The following is a 14,654-nucleotide window of genomic DNA, read 5'->3' as shown; positions in this document are numbered from 1 at the left end:
AATGGAAGTCAAAAGGATGAATGGATAGATGGATAGAAGACAATACGGATGGATGATGGAAGAAAAAGATGGATGGAAGACAAAAAGATAGACGCATGGATAGATGGATGGATGGATGACAGAGACAAGGATAGATGAATTACTAAAAGACAAGGATGGCTGTATGAAAAAGACAAAAGAATGGATAGAAGACAAAAATGGATGGATGGATGGAAGAAAAAAAGAATGGATGGAAGGATAAAGGACAGAAGGATAGATGGATGATAGAAGAAAATGATGAATGGAAGTCAAAAGGATGAATGGATAGATGGATAGAAGACAATACGGATGGATGATGGAAGAAAAAGATGGTTGGAAGACAAAAAGATAGACGGATGGATAGATGAATGGATGGATGACAGAGACAAGGATAGATGGATTATTAAAAGACAAGGATGGATGTATGAAAAAGACAAAAGGATGGATAGAAGACAAAAATGGATGGATGGATGGATAAAAGACAAGGATGGATGGATGAATGAATGGAAGACAAAATGACACATGAAAACCTGTGGCCAAATTTGAATGTCAAAAGAGGCCATCAAATGTTAATGAAGCATTTTGAATTACTAGGAAATTAGGCATGTCATTGTAAACCACCCTAATACAGCACAACTACCTGCTTACGTTTTTAAGTTGAATCTAAATGAACTTTTCTAGTCATCCCAGCTCGTCAATTAAACTGACAAATAAAGAATAAGTTAAACTTTGCATAAAGGGCTCTATTTTAATGATCTAGGCGCAAAGTCTAAAGCGAATGGTGCAAAAGCATTAAGGGTGTGTCTGAATCCACTTTTGCTATTTTGAGGACAAAAAAAAATACACTTTGCATCACTTGTGCATTTTCTAGAAGTGTTGTGTTTATTCTCTAAAGCCTGATTTATATTTGACATATATTTGGGTCGGCGTGACCCACGGCGCATGCAATGCGCGTAGCCGTGCATTTATACTTCTGCGCACTGTTTCTGTTGCTCTGCAATAACTCTTCCGAAATGCTAGCTGAGGGTAGGTGTTTATGTTCCTGTGTCGAGTTTCTTCACTGGTGTTTTGCTTTTTTCTGAACACTACCTTAAATGTACAATTGGCTCAATCTCCCTCATTTTGAGGCTGAAATTGTCAGACGTGCAACAATTTAAATCATAAGGTAAACACAAAACAACAGTCTCCATCCGGAGCTCCTACACAGGACTCCACACTTGTAAACTGTTGCTGCATCGGGCTCGCACAGCTCTCATCTCCACCCACACTCGTCAGCAATACCAAGTCGACCAATTACAGAGCTTAAGCTACACGTCGTTGTGATGAGTAGTTGCATTTTTTGGGAGGTGCTCATCAGTGTTGCCGATAGCCATGACGAGGGCTATGCGTCCACGCGTAGGCTGCGCAGTATCATACGCGTGCGCTTGACACAGAAGTATAAATCAGCTTTAATGGATTATGGGTGTGTTATAAAAATAACGTGCATTAAACCAATAAGAGTCTCATCACCCATTCCCTTTAAGAGTCAGTTGCGTCATGCCATGGCACATTTGCTTTTTACATGGCAGACTTTATAAGTGCAAAAACTGAACGCTTCACCAGAGAGAAAACATTCAAACAGATTATCTGCAGTGCGAGGATAAAGAACAAGCCTCCTCCATTCGGCTTCTTTACTTTCTCTTTACTTTTACTCTTTACTTCACTCCTTTACTTTCGTGAATACGGTTACGGTGGAAACTTACTCCACTGAAGACATCCATTAGCCTACATATTTAATATAGTTTAAGCGCAAAGATTTGTTTCAAAACTATTTCTGAATTCAGTTCTAACTTCCAGCAAACCAATAAATGAACAATAATAATGTAGAGTGGTCAAAAAACCAGTTGTATCCAAACACATGTCCTATTCTTATGCCCCATACGTCTCCAAAACCCGACGATGGACAAATCTAAACTTGTTTTTATTAAAACAATTATAAATATGCATATAATTAATACTACCGCTAATATTAAGTACATTATACAATTGAAAATGGTAATGAATAAACTGAAAAAAAAAATGAGATGAAGGCATGGAGGTAGTGGTTTTTATATTTATGTAGAAAATAATAATTTTTGTAATATTTAATCCTTAATTTTTTTCATATGTAAAGATATTTGTAAATTACTGTAGATCATGTGTGTGTAAACGTTTGGACCTGCACAGGCGCATAACTAACTGCTCTGGACTTTAGAGCAGCTTTTAGTTGGTCAATAGCACAGTCTGTTTCAGTTCCTTAAATTAGCAACACGCCAACAATGCACCTTAACACACCTGCTTTATAGACCAGCACACCCATGAGTCCACAAAGTGGTACAAATGGATTTGCTATTTAAACAACGTAGCAAAAAAAAAGTTAAAATTACAGTTGCACTGCTCTGAAAGTATCAACTTCACGTCTTGCACCTTATTGCGCCAGGTGTATGATAGGATCCCAAAAAATTTAGTGGAAACGTGATTAACTTATTGAAAAAAGTTAACATAAAAGGATTTGTTATCTTAACTTTTTAATGTTAACTGTTAGTTTTTTATTCTATTGATGTACACCTGATTAATGATAATAGTTGATGCACTTTATCTCTGTAGAGTGAGGTCGGAAATGGGAAGATTGTTTATTGTTATTGCTGTGAAGATTGAAAGTTATTGTGTGATTAATGGACAATGAAATGAGAGTGACGGTCTAACTAATTGCACATTGTGATTAACTATGAGATGAAAGGGTGGAGTTAAAGAATTATGTCACACACTGAGGAAGGCTTTGTGCCGAAACGTCTGTCTTTTATCACCCGTAAAAATGTAAGAAAAATAAAAACAGTACAAAGCAATTGAGTGCGAATCATTACCTTTTTTTGTCTTAACTTTTTGCCATTACATTTTTACAGTGTATATCATAGCCATGTCTTTATACAAAAAAACTGTCCCTGTAAACCTCCAGCGCGCACAATAAAACACTGCTGACTTCCTGACACTAAACAGACACCTTCACATGGACCAACAGTTATTTATCGTTTGCTTTATGACACAAGATTAGATGAATGTCAACAGATGAACACTCATAAACATCTGTGTGGAGTAATTCAAGTTTTTTTTAGGGATGCGAGTCATAATCTAATAAAAAATCAGAGAAAAAACAGGATGTAGGCGAGCGGAAGAGGAAAGAGAAACAATATGAGGTGGACAAGAAAAAAAAAACTGCCAGAAAAATAAAGTTTTTATAATTGATTTAGATCTGAATAAATGTCTACAACTTCACAGGCAAGAAACATAAAACAATAACAGATGTGCAGTTGTTGCTAGTGCTGTAGTTGTAAAATAAAATAAAATAAAATAGAATAAAAATCTGCAATTAAATAATGTAATTTATTTAAAGTAAAAGTATTTAAATACTATTTGTTAATTGAGAAGGCTAACATAGCTTAACTAACAATTTTAGATGAAATTTTGACAAATTGTTATTGTTAACTGAAAATATAAAACTAATGACAAAAAGTTAACTGAAATTAAGTAGATAATAATTATAGTTCTTGCTCTCATATTTACTGCCTAAATGCAAGTTCACAGGCAAGAAAAAAAAATGGATCATGTGCAGATGCTGCTATAGTGCCATGTTGAAATAACAAAACAACATGTAAAAATCTGCAATTAAATAATGTAATTCATTTAAAGTAAAACGATTTAAATACGATTTACAAGTTCAAGAAAAGAAAAATAAAATAATGGATCATTTGCAGATGCTGTTTGTGTTTAATAAAATATAATAAAATGAATTAAAATAAAAATCAACGGAGTACTCTCTTTTACTTAAAGTAAAACTATTTAAATAATGTTCGTTAATTTAAAAGCCAATTAATTTAAAACAAAGAAGACAAAAATTATTTTAATTAAAAAAGTCGATAATTGATTTAAATCTTAAATTAATGTCTACAAGTTCACAGGTCAGTTTTGTATTATAGATCTTGTGCAGACGTTTAATGAAATATAATTCAAATAAATTAATCATTTACTTTAAGTAAATGACTAATTAATTTAAGTAAATATATTTTTATATAAAAACAATTTATATGCAATTTTAGATGAAAACTTAAAATGGGAATTGACAAAAAAAGCTATTGTTAACAAAAAATCTAAAACTAAAACAAAAAACAAAGTTAACTCAAATTGAGCAGATAATAATCATTTCACAATTCACAGGCAAAAATATTAAAATGATATATGGATCATGTGCAGATATTGCTTGTGTTTAATAAAATATAATAAAATAAAACAAAATGAAATAATTGTTTCATATTAAATAAAAGTTATTTAATTTATGTTTGTGAACTGAAAAAGCTAATACAGCTAAAACTGAAAGTTAACAAAGTAAGCGGATAATAATCATATTTCTTACTCTCAAATTTTTCTACATGAATGTACGAGCTGTGGATAAAACAAAGACAAAAATCTAAAATAATTTAAATAAAAAACTTTTGATAACTGATTTAGTAAAAAATAATAAAATAAAGCAATTAACTACTGTGTTTTACTTAAAGCAAAACTATTTAAATAATGTTTTAATGTTCATTAAAAACATGAAAATTACTAAAATAAAATAATTGCGTATGAAAATAAAAAATAACATTTAAGCTGTTATCAATATATTATTGTTATGTATTGTAAAACTATCAAACTAAACAAAAAAACATAAAAATTGAAATAATATATTTTATTATTTACATCTTCCTATTTTCTGTATAAATGTAACAGATGAGGACAAAACAAATAATAATCCTTCTATATAATACAAACCACGCTCTATAAAATATGGTTCCCATGCTTACCTACTAAATATTTCTTTTTAAACAGCATTATGCATCGAATGGTTTGTTTGTAGTGTTTGTACCTGCGAGTGTGCGAGGAATAGTGAGCAGAGAGTTGTGCACGAGCGGATCATCAACAGAGTTCACCAACAGCAGAGGCACATTTATCTGCACAAAAAAAACAGCCAGAATTATTAGCCCCCATTTGTATTTTTTTTCTTTTTTTTTTTAAATATTTCCCAAATGATGTTTAACAGAGCAAGGAAACAGTACAGTACGTCTGATAATATTTTTTCTTCTGGAGAAAGCCTTATTTGTTTTATTTCGGTTAGAGTAAAAGAAGTTTTACATTTTTAAGAAAACATTTTAAGGTGAATATTATTAGCCCCTTTAAGTTTTTGTGATAGTCTGCAGAACAAACCATCATTACACAATGACTGGCCAAATTACCCTTATTTGCCAAGTTAACCTTATTAACAGTTAGGCCTTTAAATGTAATGAAAAATATCTAGACAAATATAATTTACTGGCATCATGGCTAGGCTTGGGCGGTAATAAGGTATTATGGTATACGGCGGGATCTAAAAATAGCAACGGTGTCAGTTTCAATACCGTAAACGTCATAAAAAAATGCACTTAAATAGGAGACAAGTATTAAATACTAAATATGCTTTATTTAATGCCTACAAACACATCTGCGTGATTGTCATCACAGGACAGTGTAGAGGAGAGAGAGAGAGAGAGCGAGAGAGAGAGAGAGAGAGAGAAAGAGGGAGAGGTAAGGTGGTCGAGTCGCGCACCAAGTGACCTGAGAAGGAAGACGTGGTAAATATGAACTAGAGGTCTGCATTCCCGCTGCTATACCGCAGGAGCTGACTAGATTTAAGGGAATAAACTTCAGAATAAAGCGCGGGAGTGGATGGTGACTGGTGAAGTTGAAAGGGAGCAGGCACGCTCGCATCCGTGTGGATGCTCTTTAATATGTGTGTGTGTGTGTGTGTGTCTGTGTGAGAATGAGAAAGAGCGCCATGCTGCGTGTTGCTATTTGCTCTCTCTCTAATTTAAATGACTCAGAAAAACTTTACCATATACTCGGAGAGGACGAATTGACATTTAGACTAGCTGCAAAATACGTATATACCCTACACGCCATAAGAAATGGTTAATGTAAATTCATGTATCTTATTTAAATAATTTTAACTTTTTATTATTATTATTATATTAATCAAATGTATTGTTTTTTTTGTGTGTGTCATAATATCTTATCTGTATTACTATTAATTTTTCAATGGTTTTAATGTTTCATATTTGAAGTGCTTTGGCAATACTGTACTTAATGTCATGCCAATAAAGCAACTTGAACTTGAACTTGAGAGAGAGAGAGAGAGAAAGAGAGAGAGAGAGAGAGAGAGAGAGAGAGAGAGAGGAGCTGTGCGTCGCTTTGTGCTCTCTCTCTCTCTCTCTCTCTCTATGTGTGTGTGTGTGTGTGTGTGTGTGTGAGATTGAGAGAGAGAGAGAGCGTGGTGCTATGCATCACTTGGTGCTGTTTCTCTGTCTGTGTGTGTGTGCGTGCATGAGAGAGAGCATCCCGCGCAGAACAATACGAACAACTGACTGTGAATCTAAGGTTGCATATACAATATTTAGTTTCTGAATGGTTCAGACACAAGCCAACAGTTTGGTGACGCTGTCTGAGTTTTACGTCATCATTTTTTTTATTATGCACGGTAATACTGGATACCGGGGTAAAATAGGGAGGAGGTTTGACGGTATCAATATTTGGATACCGTCCAAGCCTAATCATGGCAAAGATAAAATAAATTAGTTAAAAACAGGGGCTAATAATTCAGGGGGGCTAATAATTCTGACTTCAACTGTATATACGTAAAACAGCAAACATGCACATCAGAAGTGGCTTCCATTAGGCAGTGCTACTCACATTGTGAATGTAGTGCACACAGCTCTCCTTCTCGTAGTACTCTTTCAGAGAGTTGTGTCCGTGGAACTTTCTACAAACAAATTGACAATCTCACTTTACACTAGAAATATGAAGCCTAACAACAAACAGCTTGTGAGAACAGCCGTTAAAATCTAAAATGAATCATAGTTATGATTTAGTGTGGTCTGACCTCATGATGTTGTCGTCGATCTGCATGAGTGACGTGGCGGTGTAAAGTCGACTCAGCTCCGAATCCACCATTTTCGAGCCAACGCCGAATAAAACACCCCTGTTTAAGAATACAAAACACAATGCTTTCTTGACTCAGTGGTTATTAGATTACTGTTCTCTTAAATGAATTAATCTTGTTGTTGCATTATTAGGAGACAGAGATGGCATTACTGTAAGTTAGTCTGAACACAGCAAATGTCGCAGTGCTCACACTGACAGCAGGAACACATCTACTGTACCTGTGCGATAAAATGATCTTCTTCATGTTGTCGGCCATCAGGAAGTTATAGAAGCGACGGCATTGGTCCCACTGCAGAAACGTCTCCTGAGCCCTGAAACACACAAGCACACACATGTTGGGTTTCGTGTTTTATGGGGACTTTCCATAGACACAGTGTTTTTTTTATACTGTAAATCAGCAGTCCCCAAACTTGGTCCTGAAGACTTTAGCTCTCGCTTACCTCAACCCACATGCCAGGATAATTCTAGAAAGCATAGTAAGAGCTTAATGGCTGGCTCAAGTGTGTCTGACTAGGGTTAGTTTAATTCTGAATGATTTATGAGCCATTTCCTCTTAGGAAACAGCAAAAAAATGTCCCCACAAGGTCAAAAGGTTTCTGGTATTGCTATACTTCCCCAAAATGTGATGAAAAACAGAACCAACAACAAACACACCCTGATTTCACAGTTTTATATAAATACAGTTTTACTTGTATAAATAAGTGCATGGATGGATAGACGGATAAATAGACAGACAGACAGACAGACAGACAGACAGACAGACAGACAGACAGACAGACAGACAGACAGACAGACAGACAGACAGATAGATAGATAGATAGATAGATAGATAGATAGATAGATAGATAGATAGATAGATAGATAGATAGATAGATAGATAGATAGATAGATAGATAGATAGATAAACGGATGGACGTACGGACGGACGGAATGATAGAACGATTGGATGGATGGATGGACGGATGAACGGATGGATGGAATGATAGAACGATTGGATGGATGGATAGAACAATGGACAGAACAATAGATAGAACAATGGATGGATGGATGAATGTATAGACAGGTAGGTAGGTAGATAGATAGATAGATAGACAGACAGACAGACAGACAGACAGACAGACAGACAGACAGACAGACAGACAGACAGACGGATTAGACAGACGGATTAGACAGACGGACGGACAGACGGACAGACAGATATACAGACAGACAGACAGACAGACAGACAGACAGACAGACAGACAGACAGACAGACAGACAGACAGACAGACAGACAGACAGACAGACAGACAGACAGACAGACAGACAGACAGATAGATAGATAGATAGATAGATAGATAGATAGATAGATAGATAAACAGTCAGATGGATTAGACAGACAGACAGACAGACGGACAGACGGACGGACGGACAGATGGATAGATGGATAGATAGATAGACAGACAGACAGACAGTCAGACAGTCAGATGGATTAGACGGACAGACGGACAGACAGACAGATAGATAGATAGATAGATAAACAGTCAGATGGATTAGACAGACGGACGGACGGACGGACAGATGGACAGATGGATAGATGGATAGATGGATAGATAGATAGATAGATAGATAGATAGATAGATAGATAGATAGATAGATGCAATTATGTGCATGAGGCTTTTAATATCAGTTGTAGTTAAATTCATAAGGTGCTTTAAAGGGGATCTTGAAAGTAATAATCTGGCAGATAATCGAGGTGAGCAGATTAGTGAAGCTTTATATCTTCAGTAATCCAGTCTGAAGGCCGAGCGGGGCTGTTTAACAACACGCTCAGAGCAGTGCCAAGTGTGCCAGGTGCTGTAAAAACACCCAGCAGAGGCGCTTGCAAACACAATACACACCACAGGTGAAGAGCTTTACAATTACAGAAAGACCAAACACATCCAGTACAATCAGAGCTGCTCATTCTCAGATATCAGACATGTGCTGCATCCCAATTCACACACACTATCCATGAGCGGTGGGATTGTGATGCCAGCTCAGCATCTTGATGTCTAACGGCCATCGCCCAACCCTTCTTCTCACATACTGTTTTGGAATTATATGAATTCAGACATACTACTCAACTCGCATACTGTTTTTAGCGTACTATATAGTATGGAAGTATGTGATTTCGAGCACCGCCACGATGATTTAGATCATATTCAGACTAGACCAAGAAATGATTATGAAATTAAGAGTTGATTCAGAACCACTAGAGAATGAACTACGGTGCACTGATGAATCCTTATTGTTCTTCTGCCCCTACTATTCATAATAAATAAAATTGGAAAATCGAATTAGTGAATTAGGCGGCACAGTGGCTCAGTAGCTATCACTATCGGCTCAGTGACTATCACTATTGCTTCAGCAAGGTCACTGGTTTGAGTCCTGGCTGGGTCAGTTGGCATTTCTGTGTGGAGTTTGCATGTTCTCCCCGTGTTGGTGTTGGTTTCCTCCGGGTGCTCCGGTTTTCCCTACAGTCGTTTGGAACTGTAGGGGAAACAGCTATAGATAAATTGAATAAACTAAATTGGCCAAAGTGCATGAGTGTGAATGAGTGTTTAACAGTATTGGGTTGCTACTGAAAGGGCATCTGCTGTGTAAAACATATGCTGGATAAGTTGGTGGTTCATTCCACTGTGGTGACCCCTGATGAATAAAGGGACTAAGCCAAAGGAAAATGAATATATATATGAAGTTTTGTCATTAACTACTAAATCAATAGTTATGCAAACACATGAGGAGATTTCTCTGTATTAGAGACACACGAATGGCAGATTGACACACTGTTATATCTCAAATACAATAGGAAAATATTTATAAAAGAAATGTGGAGGATGTGACAGGATGATTGACAGGGCACGTAACCAAGCAACAAAACAGTAAACTTAAAGAAGTCTGGTATGTCCCAAAGCTTGCACACTCTTCTGTTACACTCTCAAAAGTATGTCTTATTTTCAGTAAAAATACATACTTTTAGGGCGTAGTACAAGTAGGTAAAGTGGAATGTAGCACGTGTTTGGTTTTTAGAGCTGTTGCTGTGGAGATCTTTAGTGTTGACAATTCAACAAGAACATCTTTACAAGCAGTGAGCAGCATGCAATGACTGTGCTGCTAATGTTGTTAGCTAAATGTCAGATTCGATTTACATTCACAACAGTGTTACGTCTGTGATAAACTAATAAGCATGGCAGTACTTTGAATTTGTTCTGCATTCTTGTTCTACTGTTGCTATGGTTTCCTATTAAAGTGAAAACCAGTTTTGGAAATGAGCTTCCATTTAGAGCCAGGTAAAAAACAAAATACCGGACTGAGTACATGCGCACACGCACACCCACACTACTTCCATGGAAATGTTTGAGGATGGTCAGGTGATACACACACAGCTGTAGGGAAAAAGTAAAAGGCAAAAGTAAAACAGTTTCTCTGGATTTATAACTATATGTGTTTAAGTATAAACAAAGTCCCTTAAAGGCTAGTCATTTCACTCAGCGGCCATCTTTGAAACGCCTCTCGGGCAGTAGGCTCGGGCATTCTGTTTGAGCAAGGATAGATCAAATTCTCCAAAATTACTTGCCAAGCTTACGATTAAATTTCATATTACGAATAACCAATAAAATTAAACAATAACTGTCTATTTAGTTTAATTTCTAAATGTTCGTATCACACATATCTGCAGAAACTCACGTCTGGCAAAGACTATAGAATAAACAAGACATGTCACTTGTATACTTTTAAATGGGGAAAAGTGTAACAGTCAATATGGCGAATGAAGCCCCGCCTTCTAGTAAAGGAGCCAATCAGTGATCGCTATATGGTGAATAATAAGAGTGTCACGATCCTCCAAATCCTCGATTCGATTACATTTTCGATTCTAAAGTCATGGTTCGATTCGATTTTTGATTATGAATAATCAATTAATTAATAACGAATTAATTATTTGTAGCCTACCGTTTAAACTACCTGACCTGCATGGTCTTTGTTTTACCCATATACAAATCATACAGTAAATGAATAAAGGTAAGTTACACACATAATATAATGTAATGAGGAAGGAGGGCTGCTCAGTAATGCTACACGCCAGTGTGGATGTGGATCGTTGTTGTTCTAAAATGCCATTTAAAAAGAAAGACATATTAGTGTAAACAGGGCCTGAGTGTGTATTTTTCGTGAGCGGATTTGCAACGGGGGCGGGGCATCGCGATGCGCCCATCGTCTATCAGCCCAACCCTAATACGTACATAGCAGAGCTTGCAAACTGTTTTTTTTTTTCGACAACAAGAACGTTGTCAACATAACTCACTGGAAATCCAAAATACTTCCACACCGGCGACTTCATTGAAAGAGGAGAGGGTTTAAGCTCTGTCGACGGGTCTCCTGCGTCTGCACAGGTTAACAAGCACTTCAACAAGCCTGTTTTTTTCCCGCTTTGCAAGCCAAGCTGACGTGACATGGGGGCATGGCAGCATCAACGATTCTATTATTTGATTCGATAATTGAAATTGAGCATAAATTTTGATCAATTTCGATTTAAAATTGAAATCGTGACACCCTTAGTGAATAAAGCCCGCCTTCTAGCACAGAGGCCAATCAGTGATTGCTATAAAAAGACAATTTTCCTGGGGAGGGGCTTATCAAGGTCTTACTGCGTATACTTAAAACACCCAGGCAGGTGTGTTGAGGCAAGTTAGAGCTAAACCCTGCAGGGCACCAGACCTCCAGGAAAGTGATTGGTGACCCCTGATCTAGACAGTATCCATCCATCTATCAATCCGAACAGTATCCATCAATTCATCTATCCATCTAGACAGTATCCATCCATCCATAAGCCTCTTTATCTCTATAGAATTTTAGTTTCTTACACAAATGCAGAAGCAGAATGCATTTTCTTTAGAAATGGCTGACACAAAACTGACATTTCGACACTGTGTCGAGATCCTAAACCGCAGATGTTTCGAAACACTGCTCCAAAACATTTTGAAACACCCAGGTCATGTAACTAAAGCAATTGAAAGGATCAATAACTACACAAACATTCAGAGATCTGCTGAATCTGCGTTTGGTTAAAAGGGTCGAAAACAAAATCACCATCTCCCGTAGCCTAGTGGACCAAGCATGGGGATAATGCAACTGTGCTACGAGTGACCCGAAATTGAATGCCGTCTTGTACAAGCCTTCAGAAATTGTGACTTCCTGAATTCAAATCCAATTCATTTGCATGGCAGTCAAGTGCACTAACCACTCTACTAATTCACTTGATGTCTTGATGAACGTAGGGTATAACTCCTCAGTTCACATAACTGTTTCTTTGTTAAAGTTATTTAAAAGCAATACTTAAAAACTGATGGCTAGGTGTAACTGTAAAGATGAGTTTCGTAACATTTCGAAGCCTCAACACACTAGTTTTCTTGTATGAGCGTTACACTTCATGCAAATGTCAACAGGAGGAAACGGGTGGACACAATATGAATCCATCTGTGCCTCTTAAATAACTAACTGCAGTGTACACATACAAAGTCAGCTCTTATCTAGAGTTCAGTCAGAGTCCACTGACAACAGGAATAAAATATGCCTACTGGTGCCCAAAACAAGCTGGCAAATCTTGGCTTTGTGGACCACCATTTGACCTGGACTCACCTGAGTGCGCTGTAGCCCTGGCACACGCTGACACAGCACAAAACGCGCTCCTGGTTGGTACGGTTTTCTCCCAGGAACTTGCAGACAATGTTTCCCCCCAGGCTAAAGCCCACCACGATGAGCTTGGACTGGGGATATGTCTTTTTGATAAAGCCCACCATTGCTGCAAACTCCCATGTACAACCTGGTGAAAGAAGCAAAAAAGTATTTTATACTTTTATAAATTATATAACATATATAATTATGTTTAAAAAACATAAAAAGATAAATAAGCCAATATAAAATAAATAAATGTTTAAAAAAATAAAAATACATCTAATTTAAAATAAATATGCTTTCATTCAAAAAATAAATAATATTAATAATAATCAAAAACAAATAAAAAACAAAGCAAAATTAATAAATATATAATCGTAATTAAAAAATAAATAAATAAATGAACAAAATTAATAAAAATAAAAACTAGCAAAAATAAATAAATAAATATGAATAAATACACTTTAAAAAAAATAAAAACAAACAATAATAAACAAAAACAGATAAAAAAATAAACAAGCAAATAAAAATAAATAAATTTGTTTAAAAACATTTATTTATAAAAATAAACTAAAACTTAAACAAAAAACGAATAAAATTAAATAAGCAAATAAAATAGATAAATAAACACAAATTAAAATAAGCAAAAATATATATATATAAATATACTATAATTATTAAATATTAGCAAAAGTGTATAAAAATAATGACAATTCTAAAAAAAAAATTTTTTTTTAATAGATAAAATAAAAAATGATAAAATAAAATACATAATAAACTAAAGTGGTACAATAATGAAATTATAAAATACAAAATAAACAACCCACTAAAATATAAAGTGGTACAAGAAGATTAAAAAAAAGAATAAAATAAAATAAATAAAAATGTTAATAAAGTATTTAATAAAGGTTGAAAAATATATTGTAAAGGCAATACATTAGAACAAAAATGTAAAGTACAATGTAAACATAAAACAACACAGGTAAAGCATTGACAGCTAGATCTGTCCAAACAAAACAAAATTTCTTAACTGGCCTAAAAAACAAAGCACGCATGCACGCAGGCTAAAACTGGTTATTTCTGTATTCCAGTTCACACCAGTAAAATCACTCTACTGATAAAGAGTTTACTGGACAAACACATTTGTTGTCATAATCTAAAATAATAAAAGCATCGGGTACCGTAAGTGAACATGCGAGGAGAGGTGAGCTCAATGTTCGGCAAGGCCCCGAGGTGATTGAGCACAGCACAGCGGTAGCCCTGTTTCTGTGAATGATCCACAAACGTGCGGATGTAGTGCTTCTCACTGTGGTTCCCGATGCCAGGACAAATGACCATAGTGACGTCCTCTGTCAAACACAAAACATAAGAGCGTTCATTACGGAAAACACGGTTGAAGTCAGAATTATTAGCTTTCCAGATTTATAAGCTCAATAATATTTGTTCCTTTTCTCGCTCTCTCTCATTCTCAATTATTCGCAGTTGCACCAGATTATGGAGGATAATGATTGATGCTTGGATTGGCGGTGGCCGTATTTAAAACACCAGGGAACATGGATTCATCTGCTCCCTGCTCTCTTTCGATTCCCTTCTCGTTATTCTTTGTAGAGATGTTGCTTGAGTAATGAAAAGGAGTTATTGTTGCTGATGACTCTTATATAGCGTGTTGTGGGATGCCAATGTGTTACATTTTCCAAATGGAGAAACACAGTTTTCTGTCTCCCTATCTGGCTTGGGGCATGGTAGGGAGGTTTGGTGCCTTCTGTTAATTATTTTCATTTTCTCCTGTGTTGTTAGTAGGGAGGTAAGTTTTCTGTACTTTAATTGTCTTGTTTATTTTCCAGGGAAGTTTTCTTTTATTTAATTAGTTTGGTTTATAGTCATTTATTTTGGCTTAACTCAATACATAATATTTT

At 35.8% G+C, this 14,654-nt stretch overlaps 1 protein-coding gene across 3 annotated transcripts in view; it reads right to left on the bottom strand.

Annotated features, from left to right (window-relative positions):
* The window catches only part of abhd2a (abhydrolase domain containing 2, acylglycerol lipase a), a 52,346-nt gene that overhangs the window by 3,325 nt on the left and 34,367 nt on the right, over positions 1 to 14,654 (bottom strand). For 2 of the 3 annotated variants that reach the window (XM_087259009.1, NM_200914.1), the window contains 6 exon segments: positions 13,920 to 14,087; positions 12,703 to 12,886; positions 7,263 to 7,355; positions 6,983 to 7,081; positions 6,793 to 6,862; positions 4,937 to 5,021 (listed from right to left, as the gene is read on the bottom strand). In XM_087259009.1, coding sequence (XP_087115135.1) covers positions 4,937 to 5,021; positions 6,793 to 6,862; positions 6,983 to 7,081; positions 7,263 to 7,355; positions 12,703 to 12,886; positions 13,920 to 14,087 — 699 coding nt within the window. 3 annotated transcript variants of the gene reach the window in all.

This window comes from Danio rerio, chromosome 7 (genome assembly GCF_052040795.2).
Source record: "Danio rerio strain M-AB ecotype USA chromosome 7, GRCz13ab, whole genome shotgun sequence".
NCBI lineage: Eukaryota > Metazoa > Chordata > Actinopteri > Cypriniformes > Danionidae > Danio > Danio rerio.
This window is presented reverse-complemented; position numbering and strand designations above follow the sequence as displayed.